Source organism: Mirounga leonina, unplaced genomic scaffold (assembly GCF_011800145.1).
Source record: "Mirounga leonina isolate KUSES-001 unplaced genomic scaffold, KU_Mleo_1.0 Mir_174, whole genome shotgun sequence".
In the NCBI taxonomy this organism is placed as follows: Eukaryota; Metazoa; Chordata; class Mammalia; order Carnivora; family Phocidae; genus Mirounga; species Mirounga leonina.
The window spans coordinates 39,522,040-39,549,125 of NW_023270451.1; the positions used below are offsets into that span (position 1 = coordinate 39,522,040).

Here is a 27,086-nt window from a genome sequence, read left to right on the forward strand (position 1 = left end):
ATCTAACCCACTGAGTATATGTGAGCATGACCTTGAGATGGCTAGGAAATATAGTGGTCATTATGATCTTGATAATGAGTTCCAAGCATAAGGGACAGGATAAGGGACATACTTATCTTGGCCTAAACTCTTTCTTACACTCTTTTTGTTTTTTTAAGTTTTAATTCCAGTATATTTAACATACAGTATTATATTAGCTTCAGGTGTACAATATAGTGATTCAACAAGTCTATACATTACTCAGTGCTCATCATGATAAGTGTGCTCTTTAATCCCCATCACCTATTTCACCCATCCCCCACCCACCTCCCCTCTGGTAACCATCAGTTTGTTCTCTGTAGTTAGGAGACTGTTTCTTGGTTTGTCTCTCTCTCTTTTTTTTCCTTTGTTCATTTGTTTTGTTTCTTAAATTTCACATGTGAATGAAAACATATGGTATTTGTCCTTCTCTGAGTTATTTTGCTTAGCATTATACTCTCTAGCACTATCCATTGTTATTGCAAACGGCAAGATTTCATTGTTGTTTTTTTTTTTACGGCTGAATAATATTCCAGTGTGTGTGTGTGTGTGTGTGTGTACACCATATTTTCTTTATCCATTCATCCATCAGTGAACACTTGGGCTGCTTCCATAATTTGGCTATTGTAAATAATGCTGCAATAAACATAGGGGGGTGCATATATCCTTTCAAATCAGTGGGTTTTTTTTTTAATTCTTTGGTAAATAGTATTATGATTACTGGATCATGGCATAGTTCTATTTTTAACTTTTTGAGGAACCTCCATACTGTTTTCTAGAGTGGCTGTACCAGTGTGCATTCCCACCAACAGTGCAAGAGGGTTCCTTTTTCTCCCCATCCTCGCCAATACCTGTTGTTTTGTGTTGTTGATTTCAGCCTTCTGACAGGTGTAAGTGATATCTCATTGTGGTTTTGATTTGCATTTCCCTGCTGGTGAGTGATGTTGAGCATCTTTTCATGTGTCTATTGGCTATCTGTATGTCTTCTTTCTTATACTTTTGATTAGGAGCTTTTCCTGTGGTTAGCAGGCTTCTCTCAAACCCCAAAGAAGAAAAACAGATCAGGGTTCTCTCTCTCCTGGCATGGAGACTCCCCCAGTTAAAACCCTTTGGAACACTATGTGGAAAAATAGAACTGTCCATGAAGGGTCAGGCAAATCACAGAAACATCATAATGTAGGAGGTACAAAGATTCCATTAACTTGAATGTTCCCCTCAAAACCCAGTGGAAGGTCCTTCTAGTTTTAGGCCTTATCAACAGTGGCGTCTTTCAGAGAGGCTCTGTTCATGTCTCATCTTTCTCTCCCTCCTCCTATTGTCCCCATTTCAAACTCTCAGGAAAGAGCCACATCTCCCTACAGGTTTAGTCCAGAGTTCTTATGGCCTCAGCAAATCTGAACAATATTTCAAGCCTGAGCTGTGTACTGCTCTGTCTCATCAGTAAGAGTAGAAATAGGTCTTCCAATTCCAATTCCAATTCTTTCTCTCAGTTCAGTTTCTAACTCTTCTTTTGTGAGACAACATGATTAACCTCTGGAAAGGCTATTTTTCTTATTAGCATAATATTACTGGCCTTGTCTTTTAGTAATAGACTACCTTTTTTACTACTATGTTGCTAACAAGGCACTTCCCCTATCTGAGACTTCAACTCTGATTAAATTTATTTGAGCAGCTGATTACAATCTTGTTTGTAGGTCTCGCTTTGATAGGTGAATGTGAGGAGTTTGGCAATACATCTCACTCCATCTAAGGAAATGGTTTCTAAGTTGTAAAGTGCTATAAAAGATAATGATTATTATTATAATCTCTCAAACCTTCCGAATTAATTTCCTCTTTGTCCACCAAGATATGAGATAGAATAGAGGTGATAAGAAATCTTGAAAATAGCATTGAATGAATCTTTTGGTCAAGGAATTCTCTAACAGAGTCAAACAGCATTTATTTTTTATTTATTTATTTTTATTCTTATGTTAATCCCCATACATTACATCATTAGTTTTAGATGAAGTGTTCCATGATTCATTGTTTGTGCACAACACCCAGTGCTCCATGCAGAATGTGCCCTCCTCAATACCCACCACCAGCCTAACCCATCCTCCCACCCCCCTCTCCTCTAGAACCCTGTTTGTTTTTCAGAGTCCATCGTCTCTCATGGTTCGTCTACCCCTCCGATTTCCCCCGCTTCATACTTCCCCTCCTGCTACCTTCTTCTTCTCTTTTTCTTTTTTCTTAACATAGATTGCATTATTTGTTTCAGAGGTACAGATCTGAGATTCAACAGTCTTGTACAATTCACAGCGCTTACCAGAGCACATACCCTCCCCAGTGTCTATCACCCAGTCACCCCATCCCTCCCACCACACCCCCCACTCCAACAACCCTCAGTTTGTTTCCTGCGATTAAGAATTCCTCATATCAGTGAGATCATATGATACACGTCTTTCTCTTTTTGACTTATTTCACTCAACATAATATCCTCCAGTTCCATCCACGTCGTTGCAAATGGCAAGATCTCATTCCTTTTGATGGCTGCATAATATTCCATTGTATATATATACCACATCTTCTTTATCCATTCATCTGTCGATGGACATCTTGGCTCTTTCCACAGTTTGGCTATTGTGGACATTGCTGCTATAAACATCGGGGTGCACGTACCCCTTCGGATCCCTACTTTTGTATCTTTGGGGTAAATACCCAGTAGTGCAATTGCTGGATCATATGGTAGCTCTATTTTCAACTTTTTGAGGAAACTCCATACTGTTTTCCAGAGTGGCTGCACCAGCTTGCATTCCCACCAACAGTGTAGGAGGGTTCCCCTTTCTCCGCATCCCTGCCAACATCTGTCATTTCCTGACTTGTTAATTTTAGCCATTCTCAAACAGCATTGATTAAATATAAATAGAGATTTGTGTATGAGGTCAGCAGGAAGATTCATTCATTCACCATATATTTACTGAGTGCCTACTACCGGTGTCTGGCAACAGTGGATAATAATCTGTTTTTATTTATTAATATCATTCTAATCTAGGAGATTGATTTAGCATATATAACTACTACATAACAAGAAAGAGTCTCATAGACAAATACATAACCATCTCCTCACCTTAAAACTTTTCAGAGTAAGTAAAAGTTCTTCAGTTTGGCATTTAAGGCCCTCTAAATTCTTGCTCCGTCCTACCTTTTTCTTTTCTTTCTCCATATGTCTCCTTAGCAGTATTGTCCAATAGAAATATAATGCAAGCCACATATGCAATTTTATTTCTTCTTATAGTCTTATTTGAAAAGTGAAAGGTAACAAGTGAATTAGTTTGAATAATGTATTTTATTTAACTGCATGTATCGAAAATATTATCATGCTAACATATAACCAATATTTAAAAACTATTAGAGATATTTTACATTTTTTTGTACTAAATCTTCAGAATTTAGCATGTAAATTATACTTATAGCTCATTTCAATTCAGGCTAGCTACGTTGCAAGTTCTGAAAAGCCACATTTGCTTACTGTATGGGACAGCTGAGGTAATCTCTACCCAGATTATCCTGTTTTATGCATATGATCTGTATTGTCTCTTTTCCTTTATGCCTGGCTACCATGCAGATTTTTCCCACTTAAATAGCAGTGAAATGGAGAAAAGTCTCCATATAGCAGATACATTCTGTTGTGGCTGCTTGTATATTTGTCTCCTCCTCCCTACCTCCAACCATAAGGGACCATCTCATGATTTTACTCGCCTCAGTGTCTTTAATACTTCAATGTGATCACAGTGATAACAAACAACATTTCCCCCGAGGGCTTGCCATGTGCTAAGCACTATGCGATCTGCGTTATACACATTAACTCATTTTCTCATGTTAATTCTCATAACATCCTTGTGAGGTACCTTTACTACTGCCATTTTGCAGATGGGGAAACCTAAGCTTAGAAAGGTTATGGAGGCTGCTCAGGATCAGACAGCTGTAGGGCCTAGAATTGAAGGAATGCAATCTGACTCCAGACTTCCGCTCTTTTATTTTTAAATTGGGAAACATAATACATATGTGGAAAAATGGATAAATAATAAAAATAAATATATAGTCTAACTAATTATTATAAAGCCCACAACAGTGTAACCACTACCCATATCAAGAAACAGAAGATTTGGGGATGCCCAGTTGGTTGTGCCCAACTCCTGATTTTGGCTCAGGTCATGATCTCAGGGTTGTGAAATCGAGCCCTAATATTTAAGATATTAAATATCACCTCTGCCGTAGGTGTGGATCCTGCTTAAGAGTCTCTCCCTCCCTCTCCCTGTGCCCCACCACCCTCCATCTCTAAAATAAAAAAAAAAAAATAATAAAAGAAACAGAAGATTTTGTAGAATTCCAACCCATTGCTTCTTCCCAGTCTCAATCCCTCTCCATAAAGTTCCTTCTGTCTTAGAGGTAGCCATTAACCTATTTCCTTGCTCTTCTTTACAGTTTTAACACCTAGTATGCATTCTTTTTTTTTTTTTTTTAAGATTTATTTATTCATTTGAGAGAGAGAGAGAGAGCGAGAGAGTGCGCGCGCTCGCGCCTGCAGGCTTGCCCAAGTGGGGGGGGGGGCAGAGGGAGAGATGCAGACTCCCCGCTGAGTGTAGAGCCCAAAAGGAACCTGAGATCATGAGCCCAGCAGAAACCAAGAGTCGGGTGTTCAACTACTGAGCCACTCAGGTGCCCCTTAAGTATGCATTCTTTATTCATATTTTTGAGCTTTATAAAAATGGAATAATAAAGTGTATATTCTATTGTGAGTGGTTTCTTTTTCTTTTCTTTTTTTTTTTTTGAAGATTTTATTTATTTATTTGACAGAGAGAAACACAGCGAGAGAAGGAACACAAGCAGGGGGAGTGGGAGAGGGAGAAGCAGGCTCCCCACTGAGCAGGGAGCCCGAGACAGGGCTCCATCCCAGGACCCTGGGATCATGACCTGAGCCGAAGGCAGACGCTTAACAACTGAGCCACCCAGGCGCCCCAGTGGTTTCTTTTTCTTAACATTATGTATATATATATTTATTTTTGAAGGGTTTATTTTTAAGTAATCTCTACATCCAATTTGGGGCTGGAACTCACAACCCTGAGATCAAGAGTCACATGCTCTACCAACTAAGCCAGCCAGGCATCCCTTAACATTATATTTTTAAGGTTCATAAATATCATTGCATATAGTTTGTTCATTTTTCTGTTATATTATATTCCATTAATACAACTATGCCACAATTTATCCATTATCCATTATTGATAAAGGACATTAGATCATTTATCATTTTTAGCTATAATAATAGTACTGCTATTGGGGATTAACATAAGAATAAAAAAAATAAAAAAATAAAACCTCTCTTAAAAAAAAAAATAATAGTACTGCTATTAACGTTCTTTGACATGCATCCCAGTGCCCATGAGCATACCTTTCTTAAGAGTATATACCTGGAAATGGCATGCTGGGTCACATATGGGCCTGTATTCAACTTTAGTAGATAGGGCCAGATGATTTTTCCAAACTGGCCTATTAATTTACTCTCCCTATAGTGAAGTGAAAATTCCCATTGCTCCACTCCTAGTCAACAGTTGTCATTTTCAGTCTTTTTCATTTTAGCCATTCTCGTGGGTGGTGTAGTATTGTCTTAATGTGGTTTCAATTTCCCTGTTTTCATGAAAAAAGTTGACACTTTTTCACTGATTATTTGGATTTATTTAGTGATGTGCCTGTTCAAATCTTTTTCTTATGATTGTAGTTCTTTATATATTCCGGATACAACACTTTTCTTGGTTATACGTGCTGTACATTTTTTTTTTTTCAGTTCTATTGAGCTATAATTGACATTGAGCTCTGTATAAATTTAAGATGTATAATGCTGTAAGTTTATTAGACTCTGAGGCTTACTCTTTAACTTTAATGGTGTCATTTGATGAAACTGAATCTTAAATATTAATGTAGTCAAATCGATCAGTTTTTCTATTATAGTTAGTATTTTTTGGATTAGTTTAAAAAGTCTGTCCCTTACTCTTTCTCTCTCTCTTTTTTTTAAAGATTTTATTTATTTATTTGACAGAGTGAGAGACAGCAAGAGAGGGAACACAAACAGAGGGGGAGTGGGAGAGGGAGAAGCAGGCTTCCCGCTGAGCAGGGAGCCTGATGCGGGGCTCAATCCCAGGACCCTGGGATCATGCCCTGAGCCGAAGGCAGACACTTAATGACTGAGCCACCCAGGCGCCCCTCTCTTTCTCTTTTTTAAAGCAAATTCTACCCCCAATGTGGGGCTCAAACTCACAAGCCCAAAATCAAGAGTCTCATGCTCTACTGACTGAGCCAGCCAGGCAGTCCAAGTCTGTCCCCTATTCTCGAGGTCATGGATATATGCTTTTATTTTATCTTCTAAAAGCTTTATTGTTTTGCCATTCAAATTTATGTGTATTATTCACCTGGAATTGATTTTTGTGTGTGAAGGGCCAATTTAATTTTTTTTCTTCCAAATGGGAATCTATTTGTCTTAGCACCAATTATGGAAAACCATTTCTTTTTTTTTTTTTTTAAAGATTTTATTTATTTATTTATTTGAGAGAGAGAATGAGACAGAGAGAGAGAGCACGAGATGGGGGAGGGTCAGAGGGAGAAGCAGGTTCCCCACCGAGCAGGGAGCCTGATGCGGGACTCGATCCCGGGACTCCAGGATCATGACCTGAGCCGAAGGCAGTCGCTTAACCAACTGAGCCACCCAGGCGCCCCTATGGAAAACCATTTCTTAGGCATTGCTGTGCATCACCACCATGACAATATAAATTCCCATGTATGGGTGAGACTTTCTGGGCTCTTTATTCTGTTCCATTGGTATATTTGTCTATTCTTGATCCAATACCACACTGCCTTAATTACTATGGCTTTGTAATAAAACTTGCTATCTGGTAGCACAGTCTTCCTCTTCCTCCTCTTCCTTTTACTTTCTTCTCTTCCTCATGAATGCTTGTCTTTGCTCTTCCATAACATGTCTAATTGGCTTAAGTTTCACACACACACACACACACACACACACTATTGAGATTTTATCTGGAATTGCATTGTATCTACAGATAAATTTGGGGAGACTTGACATCATTCAGTATTGAAATTTCTATGAACATATTATCTTTTTATTTTTAAAAAAGATTTTATTTATTTATTTGACACAGAGAGAAAGCACAAGTAAGGGGAGCAGCAAACAGAGGGAGAGAGAGAAGCAAGCTCCTTGCTGAGCAGGGAGCCCGATGAGGGGCTCAATCCCAGGATCCTGAGATCATGACCTGAGCTGAAGGCAACACTTAACTGACTGAGCCACCCAGGTGCTCCAAACATATTATCTCTTGTTTAAGTGTTCTTCAGTGTTTGTTTTTTTATTTCTTTTTTAAGTAAGTTCTATGACCAGCATGGGGCTTGAACTCATGACCCTGAGATCAAGCGTTGCATGCTCTAGCAGCTGAGCCAGACAGGCACTTCTTCAAGGACTTTTGGGGCCAGGGAAGAGGGTGAGGGAGAGAGAGAATCTCAAGCGGATCCATGCCCCATGGGGCTCAATTCCAAGACCCAGAGATCACCACCCGAGCTGAAATCAAGAGTTGGATGCTCAACAGCGGGAGCCATCCAGTGACCCCTCTTCAGTGTTTTTTAAAAAATATTTTCTTCATGTAGGTCTTGCCCTTCTTTGATTTATTCCTAGGTACTCAATATTTAATTTGAAGCTATTGTAAGTGGTATCTTAATATTAATTCTCTTTATCCCTGGAATGTAGAAATACATAGTTTTTTTTAAATGCGACTTTTAAATTAACCTGTTTAACTTTTATTAATTGTAACAATCTATCTGTAGATACTTTTGGATTTGCCACATACATAATAATGACATCATCAGTGAAAAATAACAATTTGTTTCTCCTTATTTAATCGTTAGTCCTTTTATTTTTCTTGCCTTACTCCACTGACTAAGGGCATTCAGGGGCAATAACGTACATTCTTGCATGCAGCACACTTTTAATCACTAAGTCCTTTTGCCTCCAGCTCACAGCCTTGGAATTATTAGTCGCCTGCTGGAGGGTCAGGAGTAAGACGCCCACACTCTCCTTTAGCTACTGCAGGGAGTTAAGACAGAGCGTCTGCCTCCCGTAAACTCATTTTCCAATCCAGGAGAAGCCGGCAGCTTCCTCTGGTTGCCACGCAACGGCGTCGTCCTGCCCCAGGAGTAGGATCAGCCCGGCTAGAAGCACGTGCCGCCTCTTCCTCATTCCCGGACTACATCCCCCATAATGCCGCGCGCCGCGATCGGCTGGTCTCCGAAGTGGGGGAAGGGCCAGGACGGGCCGGGAGGCGGAGCGGAAGCGGACTGCGAGGGACGAGAAGAGTAGAATATCCACGAGCTGGGAACCACCTCGTCCGTGATTCTCAATCTTGGCGTTTCTCCATCCCGACCTGGAGGCTGCTTCGCGAGCGCAGGACGCAACTGACGCCTGCTAATCGACTTTCGCTGCGCGCCCCGGCTCGGGAGCCCGTTGGCGGCGGCGACAGTGACAAGAAGCCCACAGGCAAGGTAATGGGGAGGGGGCGAGAGCGAAGCGGGGGTGGAGGCGACTCCGCCCGCCCGCCCCGCGCCTCTCCGGTATCCCCCTCAGGCCCGGCGGCCGCCCTTCCTCCGCCGTGTCCCGCTCGTGCCGCCCGCCCCACCCGGGCCGCTGCCCCCAGGTGTCCTCAGAGAACCGGCTCGGGATCTGCCAGTAGCCCGCGGCCGAGGAGGCTCTTTGTCCCTGCCCCTCCGGGTCTGACCGCCGTGGCCCGGTGGGCCCCGGGCGGAGAACCGAGCGAGACTTGGACTGCTTGATCCGAGCGGGGCGGGCTCGGTCCCATGGCCCCTGGCGCCGGGGAGCGACCGACCCGGTGCAGGGATGGAGGAGCGCCCGCGCGGCAGCCGCGCTCACTTCTTTTTCTGCTTTTGACAGCTCAGCTCTGTTCTACTTTGAGGGAGAAAGTCAGTTGGCCCCTTTTTTACCCCCTCTTCAAACTCAGCTCCTGGGTGACTGGTAAGGATGAACTTAAACTGCTGTGTCGACTGTGACTTACACACTTGAAATCGGTACTAAGAGGGGCTCCGGCAGCCTGGGTTCCCATCCTAATCGAGGCACTGCCTGGCTTTATGACCTTGGTTAATTAAAGGTTCTAAGCCTGAGTTTCCTCATCAATCAAGTGGAGATAACAGTACACGCCTTTAAGTTGTTGGAATAAAAAATAATGTGCTTACAGTGACATTAATTCCTTTGATGAAAAAATCCCTTGAATATCATACTTTTATTAGTTATACTGAAGCGGCCTCTGGATTTATGAGTTTTGTGCTTTTCTTTGTTTAATGACTAGCACCCTAGTTTGTGTGTTCTTCACTTAATACCTTGTTCACTTTAAATCTAAGGAAGGAATTCCTTTAAAGTATGCTGTCTTCTTAATTTCTACGGTTTTAAGATGGCTGAGAATGTTCTTAGGAAATTGATGACTCTGCTTTTCTGTGGATCAGCTCTGGAGATACAAGGACTTATTCTCACTGCCCCCTCCCCCCCAGCTGTGTCCTTTGGGAGAATCTTTAGAGGAGCTTAAGTGTTTGTTTTGGCAGAGTAAGCATCTAGGTGTTCTGCAATCCTGACGTGGGGCTTCACTATCTTTACCTTATGTCAACTTTTTTCCACCGCTCTGTACAATTTCTCACTGGTTAATAATTTTACCCCTTTGGGATTTTTGTTTGCCAGTGGTAGTTTTCCCAGAACAAATTGAATGAATGCAATAAAATTTATAAGGAGTGATTTGAAACATTTCACATTAGTTCCTCTATAGTTTTGGTTCTTGCACTGTTCTCTCCTGATATTTACTGACATTGGTGATGAGTTTTTCTTTAAGGAAATCCTTATGGTCCTTCATTGATTTTTTTTCATTGAAAATGTTTGTTATGGGGGTGCCTGGGTGGCTAAGTCGTTTAAGCGTCTGCCTTCGGCTCAGGTCATGATCTCAGAGTCCTGTGATCGAGCCCTGCATCAGGCTTTCTGCTCCGTGGGGAGTCTGCTTCTCCCTCTCACCCTCCCTCTGTTCTCTCTCTCTCTCTCTCTCTCAAAGAAATAAATAAAAATCTTTTTTTTTTAAGATTTTATTTATTTATTCATGATAGACAGAGAGAGAGAGAGAGAGAGAGACAGAAACAGGGAGAAGCAGGCTCCCAAGGAGCAGGGAGCCTGATGCGGGACTCGATCCCAGGACCCTGGGATCATGACCTGAGCCGAAGGCAGACGCTTAACCATCTGAGCCACCCAGGCGCCCCAATAAAAATCTTTAAATAAAAAAAAAAGGAAATTCTGTTATGTACTACTTTGGGTTCAAACACAGTTGTGTAATATGTGAAGTAACAAGTCCTGAGTAACGCTGTTTTTGAGTGTACAGTTATAGTGGAAGAAAAGCCAGTAGGGCCCTGATGAATTTTCTATGTCATGTCTTCAGTGACTGATGCATTTAAAAAAAATTTAAGAAGAAAAGGAGAAATCTGATGAATGTATTTCATAAGGATAATAGAGAGCAAGGAACTAAGTAAGGGGAAAACTTATTTAAACTGTGGGAGATGACCTATGCATATAAAGATTTCTTAAAATCTGATTCTCTTAAAAATATGTGGCAAAAATACTCATTTTGAAAAAAAAAAAAAGTTTCTATGTTGGTGTTAGTGCAATACAGGACAGAGAGTAATGGACTATAGAAATAGGAGACCTTGGTTTTTGTCCTAGCTCTGTCCCTATCTGTATAACCTTATGTTCCTTTGTGGTCCTCATTTTCCTCATGCCTAACATAGTGAATTGGTCTGGTTCCAAGGACTCTTCTAGTTCAGACTTTCAATGATAAAGGTTTTTAGATGTTCTTTTTTAACATGGTACAAATTCAAATAAGCCCTTTTAGTCATCTATTTGTGTTTTAGGGGTTTTTTATTCCCCACCTCGAGGAAGGGGATGCACATGTAGGAACTAGAAAGCTGCCACAAACAAGCATTCCTCCTTCATGAACTGCACATGTTTTTTCTACATTTTTGACATTTTCTACATTTTGACGTGCTTAGTTCTCTTTCTCTCTACTGTGTATCTCTTATTTTACTTATAACCTCTGTTTACCTGTTTTGAATCTACTTTGTCAGTCCCCTAATCCAAACTTCATTGTTTCTTTTTGTGAATTCTTTCCCTTTTTGCTCCTATTCCCAACATCCTGGTGATGGCTCTTTTTTTCCAAGGCCTCAGGCAAAGGTGCCCACTGCTAGTCTAGTTAGCTGTGGAGGGGGAGGTGGGTTCATGTGTCACAAAACATGATTGGTTGAGGCTGCGGGCAGGTGACTGAAATATCTGGTACAGCCTAATATATTTTATTTTATTTATTTTTTAAAAGATTTATTTATTTATTTATTTGACAGAGAGAGAGAGAGAGAGAGAGCGCGTGTGCGCGTGCACGCTTGTGAGCATGAGCACGGGGAGCAGCAGAGAGAGAGGGGCTCGATCCCAGGACTCCGGGATCATGACCAGAGCCCAAGGCAGATGCTTAACTGACTGAGCCACCCAGGTGCCCCAGCCTAATATGTTTTGGATTAAACTTTTACTGTGGCATAGTGATTGAGTAGTTTCCCTTTTGTCCTCTTCTTAACCCTGAATTACTTTACCCATTTTCTTTTATCTTTGTACTCTTCAGAGCTATTATCTTCTCTCTTTTCTCCCAAATATGCTATCTAAAAATGATCTGATATCTTGAGACATGTTTCTGTATCTTAGCTGGAATTTTAGTGTAGCTTCTCTCAAAGCAGTTCACATTTAGAATTTTAGACCTAATTAGGAGTAGATGGTTGTATTTTCTGTTAATTTTTTCCCCTAGATATTAGCCTTGGGCAATATTGTGTAGAAAAAGTATTTTAAGAATGGGCGTTTCCCCCTGAAATTACATTCCGAGGTCAAGTCTGTGGAGGACTTACTTCTGAGTCTTTTTTTGGAGAGAACTGTCTGAACCTTTGTTCTCTGGTGAACATACTGTGTCTTTTTGTAAAGTATATCTGCTTCTCTAACTGTAAAGTACTTGGGAGACTAGTAGGCACTGATTCTTGTAGCACTTTTGGCTGAGCGAGAGCTTCTCTCCTTGCTAGTTGCTGTTATTGCTGTTAATTAGTTAGTTGATAGTTACTTTAGCTGTAGTCATAAACAAGCGCAAAAAGCAGAGCATTAAATAAATGCAAAAATGGGATTTGAAGGGGAGATTTTTTTAGGTAGGATTATCATCTATTAATGTTTTTAATGTTGCTATTGCAATGTTTCCATAAAAAATACAAGCAAGTATTTCAAGACAGGCAGTGTGAAATGAAGTGTTTTTAAAATTTTTGACTGCAACCCATAGCAAGAGATCTTTTTATGTCAAGACTCCAAGTGTGTGTGTGCGTGCATGTGTCTGTGTAAGAAAAAAAATATACGTATATAACTGAAAGAAAACTGACATAAAATCTGTAGTGTGTACAGTCTACTTGGATAGTTTCTATTTTATCTTGTTTTTTTAAAAAGTGCTACTTGCAAACCGTTAAGTTGATTTTTGTTCCTTGCTTTTGAAAAACGCGAGGATCCTGGGCGCCCGGGTGGCTCAGTTGGTTAAGTGACTGCCTTCGGCTCAGGTCATGATCCCGGAGTCCTGGGATCGAGTCCCACATCGGTCTCCTGGCTCAGCGGGGAGCCTGCTTCTCCCTCTGACCCTCTCCCCTCTCATGCTGTTTCTCTCTCTCTCTCAAATAAAAAAATAAAATCTTAAAAAAAAAAAAGAAAAAAAACCACGAGAATCCTGTGCTGAGAGTTTGGATGCCTAATTTCCCCCCATTTGTTTGCCGATGGGTAGTCATTAATCCTCTGTGCTTCACTTTCCTTTTCTTTAAGATGAGGGTGATCCTCTGTCTTGACTGTAGTAATAATGTTGAACTAATATATATTTGTCTTTAGGTCCCTGGCTAGGGAGAAACCACTAAACATCTTGCTTAAATACCTAGTTGTTTGTTTGCCTGTTTGCTATTTGGTAAGTGGCAAAAAAGAACTTTGAACAGATCTTCGGAGATTATTGGGATGGAGACGTTAAGGCCTTTAATAAATGTGAAAACCAAGAACAAAGTTTCCCCCTTTTTTTCCTTTTCTACCTTTTTGTCCTTTGACAAGGAATCTTTTAGAGTTTGAAAATTTCTATTTAAAATGCTTAGTAACCGGGTGTCTGGGTGGCTCAGTCCATTAAGCATATGACCCTTGATATCAGCTGAGGTCTTGATCCCAAGGTCGTGAGTTCAAGCATTGGGGTACATGCTGGGCGTGGAGTCTACTTAAAAAAAAATTGCTTTATAACCATTTTAAGTTAACACGCTGGCAGATGGCTACCTAGATTTTATTCCATATCCCATCTTACCGCACTGCCCCCTTCATATTAGAAAAAGGTAATAGGAATATATTTATATATTTTTCTGTGCAAAATCACTATATCAGATTATTACTATACCTATATATTACCGAACAGTGGAACTGCCATTCTTCTAAGCAAGGGGAACACAAAACTTTATTTGCTTGTGAGTTTCTTTCTGTTCACTTCGGACGATTTCTCCAAACCAGGCCATTCCATGCTGGGGATTGGGAATCCCTCCCATTCTCATTTGTTTGTACCGAGGAGACTAGGAATAAGGAATTTACTGCCTGCTCCCAAGATTCTGGTCAGAAAAGAATTCTAAAGGTTTTAGTTAGAAGGAAATTGGAACCAGACTTTACTTCCTCTTCTTTTTTATTTTTTTTCAAGATTTTATTTACTTATTTGAGAGAAAGAGACAGCAAGAGAGGGAAAGCAGGGGGAGTGGGAGAGGGAGAAGCAGGCTTCCCACTGAGCAGGGAACCCGATGCGGGGCTGGATCCCAGGACCCTGGGATCATGACCTGAGCTAAAGGCAGATCCTTAACGACTGAGCCACCCAGGCGCCCCTTTCCTCTTCTTTTTTAGATCAGACCTCCCTAGAGGGCCTTACTTGACCTGATACTTCACGTAGACTCTTCATATATCCTCACATCACCCTGTTTGTTTATTTTCTCCATAGCAGTTTATGACAAGCTGAAATTAACTTGTTTCTGTGTTTGCTTGTTTATTGTCTCCAATTGAAACATAATCTCCACAAGAAGAGGAATCCTGTCTTGTTTCACCTTTCACATCTCCAGTTTCTGGTACATAGTAGGTACTGCAGTAAATATTGTGAATGAATAAGCGAGCAAATGAGTGAGTAAACCAAGTTGTTCATGCTTTAAATGAAACTTCGTAAAGATTGTTGAGCCTAGGCCTTTATGCAGCCCTCCCCACCCCCAAAATCTTTTTTCTGGAACTGTGTTTTTTCTTATCAGTGTCTGCTGGTCATTGTGAAGGTGTCTCCATCCAGAAGATCTTGTATTTATCTGTGCTTTACTTCATATTTTTTCTGTTGTTTTTTGCTTATGTAAAAAAAAGCTAAGCTCTAAGATTTCTTAAATCCTTCTTGCAGCAACTTCGTAATAGTTTGATTTATGGGAATAAAGTGTATTTGAAACTTTAATGTGCCCACTTGACAATTTAATGAATAGTCCAAGCATATATTTTCGGAATTTTAGGATCATTGCTCTAAACTGCCATTACTGTTTTCTGGTTATGTTCTCTCTTTTTTTTTAAAGATTTTATTCATTTATTTGAGAGAGAGAAGAGAGCACAGACTGGGGGGAGGGGCAGAAGGAGGGGGGGAAGCAGACTCCTTGCTGAACCCGTTGGGGGGGGGGAACCAGGACCCCCGAGATCACGACCTAAGCTGTAGGCAGACAAACGCTTAACTGAACCACCCAGGCACCCTCTGGTTATGTTCTTTTAAAGCAAAACAGTACAGTTCATTCAGTATTTACAAACCTAGCCTTTCTAGTGGAGGCAAAGAAAGTAGTATGGTATAGAGAAAAACCTAAATAGTGAGTCAGGATCTGTCTTCTAGATCAATATAGTTTCTGCCATTAACTGTCTCATTAGGCAAGATATCCTAGGTTTTATTTCATCTGAAATGTCAGGGGATTGTATTAGATTTCTCAGGTTCATCTAGCCCCAAAATGGATAATTGAAGGTACTTTAATTGTATCTCGAAACTTCCAACATTGCAGGGAAGTCATTGCTGCTTGGAAGAAGGTGGGGTTAGACTCAGGGATGTGCTTAAAGTAAACTCTAAGTATCTCTACTGATTGTTCACTGGGCTCTGTGGGTGTTGTGGCAGCGGCGTAGGGCAGGTTACTGTTGCCCTCAGGAACATGGGATTGTGGGGACAAGGCTCATGACTGGATGAGAAGGTGGGATGTGTGAAATCAGCTGATATAAAGTAATGTGCTGTGAGAGCAGATCAGCAAGGACTGGGGTAATGTGATGAGGTTTTGAAATCCTTCTGGTGAAGGTAGCGTTTAAAGAGATACTCTAGTATCATTTTAGGCTATTTGGAAGATGAAGTCTTCTCAACAGTATGCCATTATATCATTTTTTAGGACTGGGTAATTCTTCAGTAACTAGTACCAATGAAATATTTCATGCTGTCCACAAATTTTGAGTAGAAACTTGTTCAAGCCTGCAGCCTCTCTGATAGCTGTTAGCTAACTGAATGAGAGGATATAAGGAAACATGCTTCATAAATAAAAATACATGTAAACATAAGGTGTTATCATTACTATTGCATGAGACAGTGAGAAGACTGGCTTGATTGGGGGAGATATTTTTGTGACTAATGGGGAATAAATTTGCCTTTGGGGACTGGATTACGGAGGGCCGTGAGAGCTAATCAGAGGAGTTTTATTTAGGTCTAGTAAAACATCTCCTGTATTAGCTCAGATAACTCAGATTATCAAGAATTACTGTCATTGGGATGCCTGGGTGGCTCAGTCATTAAGCGTCTGCCTTGGCTTAGGTCATGATCCCAGGGTCCTGGGATCGAGCCCCGCATCGGGCTCCCTGCTCAGAGGGAAGCCTGCTTCTCCCTCTCCCACTCCCCCTGCTTGTGTTCCCTCTCTCGCTGTGTCTCTCTCTGTCCAATAAATAAAATCTTAAAAAAGAAAAAAGAAGAATTACTGTCATTGCTGTATTAGTACCTGACACTAATAGTAAAAGTTAGTGTATATTGAGTAGTATGAGGTGTCACTTCTCTTTACCAGTATTAGGTAACTCCTGTTGTCCCCATTATATAAATGAGGACATCGGGGTCTAGGGAGATAAAGTAACTTGCTCAAGGTTTTAAAGATAGAATATATAATTTCATATGGAGTACCTTGAGGCTGGAGGTGGGGCAGGAGTGGGAGTGCTCGTTTTTGAAGAGGCCACATTTGAGATAACGATATTAAAAAATGAAAAGGAACTAGCTGCGGGGAGAGCATTCCAGGGAGGTGAAGAGCAGTTGTATACAGACCCTGAGGTCAGAAAGAATTTGGTTTGTCTTGCCTGGTGTGGCTGTAGCACAGTGAGCTAGTAGAAGTGGTGTGAGATTAGGACAAGAGAGATTAGGGTTTAGAAGTCAGATTTTGCAGGGCCTTGTGGCCTGAGGTAAAGAGTTCTAATTTTTTTTAAGTGCAGTGGGAAACTGTTGAAGGGTTTTTAAGCAGGGGAGTGATGTGATATGACTTTGTGTGTGGTAAAAAATACATCACATAAAATGTACCATTTGAACCATATTTAAGCGTACAGTTCAGTGACACTAAGTACGTTCATGAGATTGTGCAGGCATCACCATTATACATCTCCAGAACTTTTTCATCATCCCAGAGTAAAACTCTGTACCCTAAACTTTAATGGTTTTTTTTTTTTCTTAAGATTTTATTTATTTAACAGAGAGAGAGAGCGCGAGAGCAGGAACAGAAGCAGGGGGAGTGGGAGAGGGAGAAACAGGCCTCCCGCGGAGCAGGGAGCCCGATGCGGGGCTCGATCCCAGGACCCCGAGATCGTGACCTGAGCTGAAGGCAGACGCTTAACGACTGAGCCACCCAGATGCCCCTGTACTCTGAACTTTAAACCATAGCTCTCCATTCTTGTCTCCCCAGCCCCAGCCCCTTGGTAACTACCATTCTACTTTCTGTCTTGATGTATCTCACTGTTCTAAGTACCTGTATGAAGTGGAATCATACAATATTTGTCTTTTTGTGTATAGTTTATTAACTTAGTATGATATATATATATTTTTTTGTAAAGTAGGTTCCATGCCCGACATGGGGCTTGAACTCATGACCCTGAGATTAAGAGTTGTGTGCTCTACCGACTGGCTAGCCAGGTGCCCCTTAGTATGATGTCTTTAAGGTGCATCTGTGTTGTAGCTTGCATCAGAATTTTTTTTCCCATTTAAGCCTGAATAATGTTTCATTGTATATATATACCACATTTTGTTTATCTGTTCATTTTTTGGACACTTGGGTTATTTCCACCTTTTGGCTATTGTTGACTAATGCTGCAGTGAACATAAGTGCACAGGTATCTCTGAGTCCCTGCTTTCTTTTTTTTTTTTTTAAAGATTTTATTTATTTGAGAGAGAGAGAGAATGAGAGACAGAGAGCATGAGAGGGAAGAGGGCAGAGGGAGAAGCAGACCCCCTGCTGAGCAGGGAGCCCGATGTGGGACTCGATCCCGGGACTCCAGGATCATGACCTGAGCCGAAGGCAGTCGCTTAACCAACTGAGCCACCTAGGCGCCCCTCTGAGTTCCTGCTTTCAATTCTTTAGTGATTATACCCAGAAGTGGAATTGTTGGATCATAACGGTAATTTTGTGTTTAATTTTTTGAGGAACTGACGTACTGTTTTCCACAGTGGCTGCATCATTTCTCATTCCTATCAGCAGTGTAAAGAGTTTCAATGTCTCCACATCTACTAACACTTGTTTTTGTGTTTTGTTTTGTTTTTTATAAATGTTACAGGGGAAGAAAAATCTTTTTTCTCTACCTTCTTAGGTTCAGTAATTAAACTGACAAAAGCCAGATTAACAGGAGGAAAAGGCTTATTTCATATGTAAATGAGGGTCATTACAGACATGAAACGAAAACCCGAAGAAGCAGGTAGGCCTGAGAGCTTATATATCATTTAGACAAAGAGCCATAAATCGTGAAGACCTGACAAGACAAAGGAAAAGGAGTTTTAGCTTCCAGAGGCAGTAAATTGTGAGAAGGTAATATGTGGGGGAAACTAATGGAATGTACGGGTTGTTTAAGATGTATTTGCACAGATTTTTTTTTTTTTTAAAGATTTTATTTATTTATTTGACGGAGAGACACAGTGAGAGAGGGAACACAAGCAAGGGGAGTGGGAGAGGGAGAAGCAGGCTCCCCGCAGAGCAGGGAGCCCGATGTGGGACTCGATCCCAGGACCCTGGGATCATGACCTTAGCCGAAGGCAGTCGCTTAACTGACTGAGCCACCCAGGCGCCCTATTTGTACAGATTTGTCTCAACATCAGTTCCCTGTCTCCCATGATGAGAATGTTGTCACCTTTCTGATTTGAAATTCTTGGAGAGCAAAGCAGGGAACACTTCCTGCATCTGATGTTTCTTAGTCATCTTCACTTCCAAATAATCTTTATACCACAGTGGCATACTTTAGGATGCCCTTCCTATCCTAAAAATGGGTATGAAGTGGTATCTCATGGTGGTTTTAATTTGCATTTCCCTAATGATTAGTAATTTGAGCATCTTTTCATGTGCTTATTATTCATTTGCATATCTCCTTTGAGAACCATTGGAATTGTGACTATTCAGATTGTGACCTGTTTTTAAAAGAACATCTTGGCTGCTCTGAGGACAGTGGCTTGAAGTGGGGTTGGAGAGGAATCTGGGAAACTACTTGAGAAACCGTGGCAGGAATCCAATTGGAGATGATGATACTTGGACCACACTCCTTTGCCTCTTCAGAGCTAGTGCTCTACAGACAACTTCATTTTTTTTTTTTTAAAGATTTTATTTATTTATTTGAGAGAGAGGGAATGAGAGAAAGCACATGAGAGGGGGGAGGGTCAGAGGGAGAAGCAGACTCCCCGCCGAGCAGGGAGCCCGAAGCGGGACTCGATCCCAGGACTCCAGGATCACGACCTGAGCCGAAGGCAGTCGCTCAACCAACTGAGCCACCCAGGCGCCCCAGACAACTTCATTTTAAATGTGTCTCCTCTCCTTCATTCTTCTGCTTTTGGGCCATATACACTCTTAATTCCTTTTGTAATCTCTGCAGTTGCCTAAGAACTTTCCCCTGGGGATCCTAAAAATATTTATGAGTCTATCTTAGGTCAAAATAATGATGATAATTTTGTTTTTGCCTTTATTTAAGAGATTTTATTTATTTGAGAGAGAGCAAGTGAGAGAGAGAGCGCCCCTTGTTTTTGCCGTTAAAAACTACTTGGGCCAAATATGAAGTTTGACTTTTTAGACATTAGTAGACAGTTAATATGGTGGCCTAGAAGTTGGGATGAAAAAGTTTTCAGGGTGCCTGGGTGGCTCAGTCGTTAAGTGTCTGCCTTCGGCTCAGGTCATGATCCCGGGGTCCTGGGATTGAGCCCCACATCAGGCTCCCTGCTCCACAGGAAGCTTGCTTCTCCCTCTCCCACTCCACTGTCTGTGTTCCCTCTCACTGTGTCTCTCTCTGTCAAATAAATAAATAACCTCTTTTAAAAAAAAAAAGTTTTCAGATTGTACACTATTTTGGTTGAGAAAGGACTCTGATAAATACTGTGCTCAATTGTAGCCTGTTTTTTTCCTCCCCATTACCCCTTCCTGTTCAGGGTCGTTATAGGTAGGTGCAAGTAAGAAGCCTCTGTCACACCTGATGCACTGACTTGTAACATTGAATTTAGTGGTCCTACTTGGAGCTCTCATTGCTGCTTTATGAAGAAATTTGAGATTTGGAGAGTGGTTCCCATTCTTTGCTGCACATTGAAATAACCTAGGGTTCTTTTTTTTTTTTTTTAAGATATTTACTTATTTATTGAGAGAGAGAAAGAGCACAAGAGAGTGTAAGAGAGTGGCAGGGGGAGAGGGAGAAACAGGCTTCCTCCTGAGCAGGGTGATCCCAGGACTCTGGGATCATGACCTGAGCAGAAGGCTGTTGCTTAACCAACTGAGCCACCCAGGTGCTCCTAACCTAGGGCTCTTAAAAACCCAACCCAACCCAACCCAACCCAACCCAAACCCAACCCAACCCAACCCAACCCAAACCCAACCCAACCCAATCCAACCCAACCCAAACCCATCCCATCCCATCCCATCCCATCCCATCGACATTTAATTTAGTTGGTATGGGGTGTGACCTGGCATGGGGATTTGTAGAAAACTGTCCAGGTGATTTTAATGTAAAACATTATGAGAAGAGACCCAAAGGCATAATTGTATCCTTTTGGGAATCTTAGTCACCTCTACTGGGCTTGCTTGGAATTACTTGTGGAAATGAACCCTTAGAGAGGGAGGAGCGAGCAAGATGGCAGAGGGGTAGGAGACCTAAATTTCATCTGGTCCCAGGAATTCAGCTAGATAGGGATCAAATCATTTTGAACACCTACGAACTCAACAGGAGATCGAAGAAAAGAATAGCAGCAACTCTGAACAGAAAAGCAACCACTTTCTGGAAGGTCAACTCAAATCAAAACATACTCTTGGGTTAATGCCCAGGTTATCCTGGTTGGGAACAAATGTGACATGGAAGACGAGCGGGTCATCTCAACAGAGAGAAGCCAACATTTAGGAGAACAGCTTGGGTTTGAATTTTTTGAAACAAGTGCCAAGGATAACATTAATGTCAAGCAGACATTTGAGCGTCTTGTGGATATCATCTGCAACAAAATGTCCGAGAGTTTGGAGATGGATCCGGCCATCACTGCTGCCAAGCAGAACAAAAGACTCAAGGAAAGCCCTCCTCTGCCATAGCCCAATTGTGGCTGTTAATGTCCTCTCCCCACACACAGGCAGCTTGAGGGGGCACATCACCAACAAACAGCATTTATAAATGGTTGATTAACCTTCATTTCTACTGCCTAGTAATTATTTGAGGGAATCTTTGATGTCAATGGCTCATACACGCATTCAATTAATGGGAGATTTCCTGTGTTAATACGTGGCAAATATGTGATCTCAACTTTGTAAGGACTATCCATCTATAAACATTTAGTACTTGCATGTTAAAAAAAAAAAGGAAAAAAGAAATGAACCCTTAGAATAGTTTTCAGGCCTTCTTGGGTTGCTTCAGAGAACCCTCATGGGCTTTTGAACTGCTCAGCCCTATGTCAGGTATTAGCTGGCTCCAGGCCATCTTTTTAACTTGGAGAAGGCTCCAGGGTGCCTTTTCTCCTTAATAGCTCTCACACTCACTTTATTCCTTGGTATCATTTTGTAGTTTCCTAGTGTAGAGTGGGATAATGGCTCCCAACTTCTCACAGGCCATCTTTTTAACTTGGAGAAGGCTCCAGGGTGCCTTTTCTCCTTAATAGCTCTCACACTCACTTTATTCCTTGGTGTCATTTTGTAGTTTCCTAGTGTAGAGTGGGATAATGGCTCCCAACTTCTCACCTCTTTGCTATTCTTAAAGACACCCTTTTCATGTAAAATGTTTAACTTCTTTGGGCACCTGGGAGGCTCAGTTCGTTAAACTTGATTTCGGCTCAGGTCACAATCCAGGGTCTTGAGATGGAGCCCCAGGTCAGGCTCCATGCTCAGTGGGGAGTCTGCTTGAGGATTCCTTTCCCCTGCCCCTTCCCACTGTGTGTGTGTGTGCGCGCGCGCGCGTGTGTGTGTGTGTACACTCAAATCTTAAAAAAATTTTTGACTTATTACTATAGAAAAATGTGTAACAAACACAAGCAAGTTACAAAGCATATGAGTATTTTACTATAGTAGTCCCTATAAAGCTTCCTGACTTCTCTCTGAGATGGGCTGCTTTAGTTGAGGGCAGTGGTGAGCCAAACACATTCCATGGAGAGTCAAGGCTATGAAGACCTTTCTTTTCTTTTTTTTTTCCTTTTTTTTTTTTTTTAAAGATTTTACTTATTTGAGAGAGAGAGAGAGAGCACAAGCAGGGGGTGTGGCAGAGGGAGAGGGAGAAGCACGCTCAAAGCTAATCAGGGAGCCAATGGAGGGCTTGATCCCAGGACTCTGGTATCATGACCTGAGCGGAAGGCAGAGGCTAAACCGACTCAGCCACCCAGGCGCCTGTATGAAGACCTTCATATAGGCCCGTTTTCTGAATTTAATAGTTAGCTAGTATACAGTCAGTATAGAGCAATAAGGGGCTTTTTATCTTTGGGCCCCCACCCTGAGAAACACTAGGTTTAAACTAGGCTTTCTTGTTCCTTGGGATTTATTACTTTGGGGGCATATCCTCCTTAGCTAAGTTTCTGCCCTGTCCACTATCAGGGTGTTTTCTCTCAGTGTCTGGTGTTCATACTGCAGCTCACTCTTTAAGCAAAGTTCATGGTTAAGTTTGTACTGGAGGAGGAGCAAGATGGCGGAGGAGTAGGAGACCTGGATTTTGTCTGGTCCCAGGAATAAAGCTGGATGCTGGATAGGGATCAAACCATTCTGAACACCTACAAACTCAACAGGAGATCGAAGAAAAGAATAGCAACAACTCTCTGAACAGAAAAGCGACCACTTTCTGGAAGGTGAGGAGCTCAGAGAGGTGAAGCAGTGGTCACACCTGCTTCTTACATTGGACATGATCCTGGCACTTTGGTCCCAGACAACATTACCATGAAGTTCCATTAAACCCAAAATAATAAAATCCTGAACTGGAAAAAAAAAAAAAAGTTTGTACCTAGTTGGAGGGACTTGTACAGCTTGTACCTAGTTGGAAGGACTTTACCTGTTAGAGATTACACTCCCTGTGTTTGACTCTCAACCCCACCTCTCTCCCTGGATCTCCTGTTCCCCGTCTAATGCCGTTATAGTCTTGGGATTTGTCACTTTGGTGGAGTTCTCTAAAACCTATCAGTTCTAGTAGGGCTGGGTTTAAGGACCTTTTGTAAAAGAAAGGACAGACCCTGAATGGAAATAGAGATTCTGAACTTGTAGGCTTGTAGCTTTTGCCAAGTTCAGGCAAGTGAGGTCTGTGGCCGAGGTAAAACTCTTAGGCAGGTTAACCACCTCTCTAAGCTTTCATGTGGTCTTTTTTTTTTTTTTTTAATGTGGTCATCTTTAACGTGAGAATAACAACATCTTTCTTTTGAGGTTATTGCAAAAAAAGAATGAAATAGCTGTTGTGGAGTGTTTCCTTCCACCATAGGAACTCAGTGGTTGCTCATGGCTGCAGTTTCTGCTGTTGCTATTTTATTGCCGTTGCTGCAGAAGAGTGGCGTGGGTTCAGGGCCTGAGCTTTGAATCCTCTCTCTACCACTATCCATTTGTATGACCTTGGACAAATTATTTAACTTCTCTTTGCCTCAGTTTTTTTCACCTGTTAAGTGAGAACATTATTAATGTGGGAGTTGTGAAGATATAATGAATTAAATCATATAAGGAGCTTAGAGCAGAATTTGGTATGAAGTAAGTAATTGTAGTAAGGCTGTTATTTAACTGAAGTACCCTCTTTGCCTCTGGTTTTGGCTTTGGATATGTATAGCAACCTAAAACCTGTCATTTTAACCTTTATTTGCCAAAACACCTAGGAGTCTATGTTCTTAATTCTCCAGTGATGTCACTTTTCTGGTTTTGTTGTCATGCCAGCTTTAGAAGCCTGCTGTGACTGCTTCAGAGCAGATACCCAGTTGGTCCTTCTACTGGGTGCTGACACACCTACAGGTCAGACTTGAAAAGACATAGGAGCCAGTAAAGAAAGATCTCTAAAGAAGAATATATTTAATATATGTGTGTAAAGAAATTCTTTTATTTTATTTTGTTATTTTTTAAAGATGGTATTTATTTAACAGAGAGCGAGAGAGGGAACACAAACAGGGGGAGTGGGAGAGGGGAGAAGCAGGCTCCCCACCGAGCAGGGGGCCCGACGCGGGGCTCAATCCCAGGACCCTAGGATCATGACCTATGAGCTGAAGGCAGACGCTTAACCGACTGAGCCACCCAGGAACCCCAAAGAAATTACTTTAAAATTATCTTGGGCATCCAGAACTTGCACTTTTTTTTTTTTTTTTTTAAGATTTTATTTATTTGACAGAGACACAGCGCGAGAAGGAACACAAGCAGGGGGAGTGGGAGAGGGAGAAGCAGGCTTCCCGCGGAGCAGGGAGCCCGATGCGGGACTCGATCCCAGGACCCTGGGATCATGACCTGAGCCGAAGGCAGACGCTTAACAACTGAGCCACCCAGGTGCCCCAGAACTTGCACTTTCTGAACTCAAATGTAAAATCTGTAGAAAAAATATTAGGTTCATTTACTTGACTTTGTTAAGTAAAGTTTAGTAATCCAGTATTGATATTAATAGTAGAGTTTCTTTTTTTTTTTTTTTTAAAGATTTTATTTATTTATTTGCGAGACAGAGAATGAGAGACAGAGAGCACGAGAGGGAGGAGGGTCAGAGGGAGAAGCAGACTCCCCACCGAGCAGGGAGCCCGATGCGGCACTCGATCCCGGGACTCCAGGATCATGACCTGAGCCGAAGGCAGTCGCTTAACCGACTGAGCCACCCAGGCGCCCAATAGTAGAGTTTCAATAAGATCTGAAGAGATTTATTTTTTAGTATGGTAACTAAATAAGGAGAAGTGGAAGAAAGTTTGAAAAGGAGTTAATTCTTAATTTTTAATGCAGTTATTATTTTGCTATACTAATTAATATGCCCAGTTAGTGGGATAATCATGCTTATAGTGAGGTTTCGCAGGATGGGTACACTTCAACAAGAGAAGATGGGTGTTCTTCAAACCTTGGAGGCCCAGAATTTATTAGCAGTGTATCAGGGACTGGGGGGCCGGGTAGGAGGAAGAAAGAGTGGGAATTTTCTGAACTGGACAGGTGAATTGCCAGGGTAGAAGATCCCCTGCTTACACATATCTCAACATACACACATCTAGAGAAGTTTTGAATACAAAGTTTTGTTTTTGATTGTTTTTACATAAGATTATAACAGATATTCTTTATTTTTTATTATTTAAAAAAAGATTTAAAAGCATCTGTGCTTTTAGAAAGCAAACTTTTAGGGCAGAACCATAATTTCCCTAGTGTCTAGCACTAGGGAAAGTGATTAAATGCTCTGCAGAGTTAGCCTTTACTGTATTCATTTTTAGTCGTAGTCTCAAACTTTATTAGTTTGGCTATGTGATTATACCCTATTAAGCGGATTAAAATCGGTATGTTTTATTTGCCCATACTGCAGGAAGTTAAAAAGTTCTTAAGGATTATTTTCATTAAGCTGTGAAATATACTTCTTGACTCTAGATGTATTTCCATGTAAAGAATTTTACTCCACTAGGTATAATTGAAGAGTTTTCTTCACTGGACACTTTGGTGATTCATATACATTATTATTTTCCAGGTCTTTCTAGATTCCATGATTGTCATCACCTTTATCTTTTTTTTAATTGAAGTATAATCTTTTTTTCCTTATATAATTTTCCCTTAAATTATAAAAGTACATTCCTGTATCATTTAAAATTTGGAATTGCAGATTTGGAAATACAGCAAAATTTTCTAAACTGTTTTAGCACTTCTCATTATGTCTGGCATAAATTTAGAAGTATAAACTTAAGAGTTTGTAACTTATTTTTCATCTTACGTTGGATGCTTAAGACGATCTTGTTGCCATTAGCAGTATTTTCTAGTCACTTTTTCAAGTACTGTCACACTTATTTAATTGTGGGATTTTTTTTTTTTTTTCTGGTCAGGCATTTAATGACTTTCTAGTCTGTTTCACCTTTCCTCATTTTCTCACTTTCACTTTGGCATCTGCCTTTTTTTTTTTTAAAGGAAGAGGAGGAATAGGTTTTAGACATTTAGTTTGGAAAACTATATTTGAATAGTCTCCTATAAATCTTACTATATGTCCATAGTTTTAGTTACTAATGACAAGAAGTCATTCAGAGAATTTTGTGACCATGGTGGCATTTCAGTTAATTGACATTTATGTCCGGTTTAAATTTTTTTTTTTTTTTTTTTTCCGGTTTAAATTTTTGAAGAGCAATGTAAATGAAACCTGGAAGCTTTAGTCATGGTGGAGAGAAAGTTGTCAAAGAAGATGATACAGTTTCAAATCACAGCGATTTATAGAATCTCTTAAGTTTGTCATTGTCTAGTCTGTTAATGGTATAGCTTAAGACTAATCCCCTTTTCTCTTCTCAATTTTACAGAGTTAATTGAGAGTGGGAGGCAACCTTGCTGAAGATGAAGAATATACAGTATTAGAGGAGATTTTTTTTCTTTTTTCTTTCAAAAGTCTTGGTTGCTTGGTGGCTTACATCTAGTCACCACCCTTCAGTGGAGTGTATTTACTTCATCAGAAATGATTTTTACAATCTCAAGAAAAACCATGTCCCAGAAATTGAGTTTACTGTTGCTTGTATTTGGACTCATTTGGGGATTGATGTTACTGCACTATACTTTTCAACAACCAAGACATCAAAGCAGTGTCAAGTTACGTGAACAAATCCTAGACTTAAGCAAAAGATATGTTAAAGCTCTAGCAGAGGAAAATAAGAACTCGGATGTTGAGAATGGCGCTTCTATGGCAGGATATGGTAAGATAATCATAGACTTGTCCTGGTTTTCTCCTCTTCAACCTGTCCCCATTTCAAGATAGTTATGGAAGGAAATCCAACTCGTTACTTCATGTGTAGGTCTTTCCAAAGCAAATTTTTCTTGACTTTTTATTGTGAAAAATTTCAAATGTACTGAAAAACAGAAACAATGTGATAAATACCCATATATCTGTTGTCTAGATTTAACAATTGTTAAAAATTGTTAAAAAATTTGTCTAATTTTTGAAGACCAGTTAAATTGTAGAAATTGTGACATTTCACTGCTAGATATTTCCATACGTATCTCTAAACAAATGACGTTTTTATACACAATTATAATTGCATTATAAT

General features: G+C 40.8%; 1 protein-coding gene across 1 annotated transcript in view; it reads left to right on the forward strand.

Annotated features, from left to right (window-relative positions):
- Window positions 1–8,351: 8,351 nt before the first annotated feature.
- Window positions 8,352–27,086, forward strand: part of CCDC126 (coiled-coil domain containing 126) — a 49,290-nt gene continuing 30,555 nt past the window's right edge. The window contains exons 1-2 of the mRNA XM_035020752.1: window positions 8,352–8,595; window positions 26,349–26,735. Of these exons, the coding sequence (XP_034876643.1) occupies window positions 26,501–26,735 (235 nt within the window). The 5' untranslated portion in view covers window positions 8,352–8,595; window positions 26,349–26,500. The remainder of the gene's footprint in view (window positions 8,596–26,348; window positions 26,736–27,086) is intronic.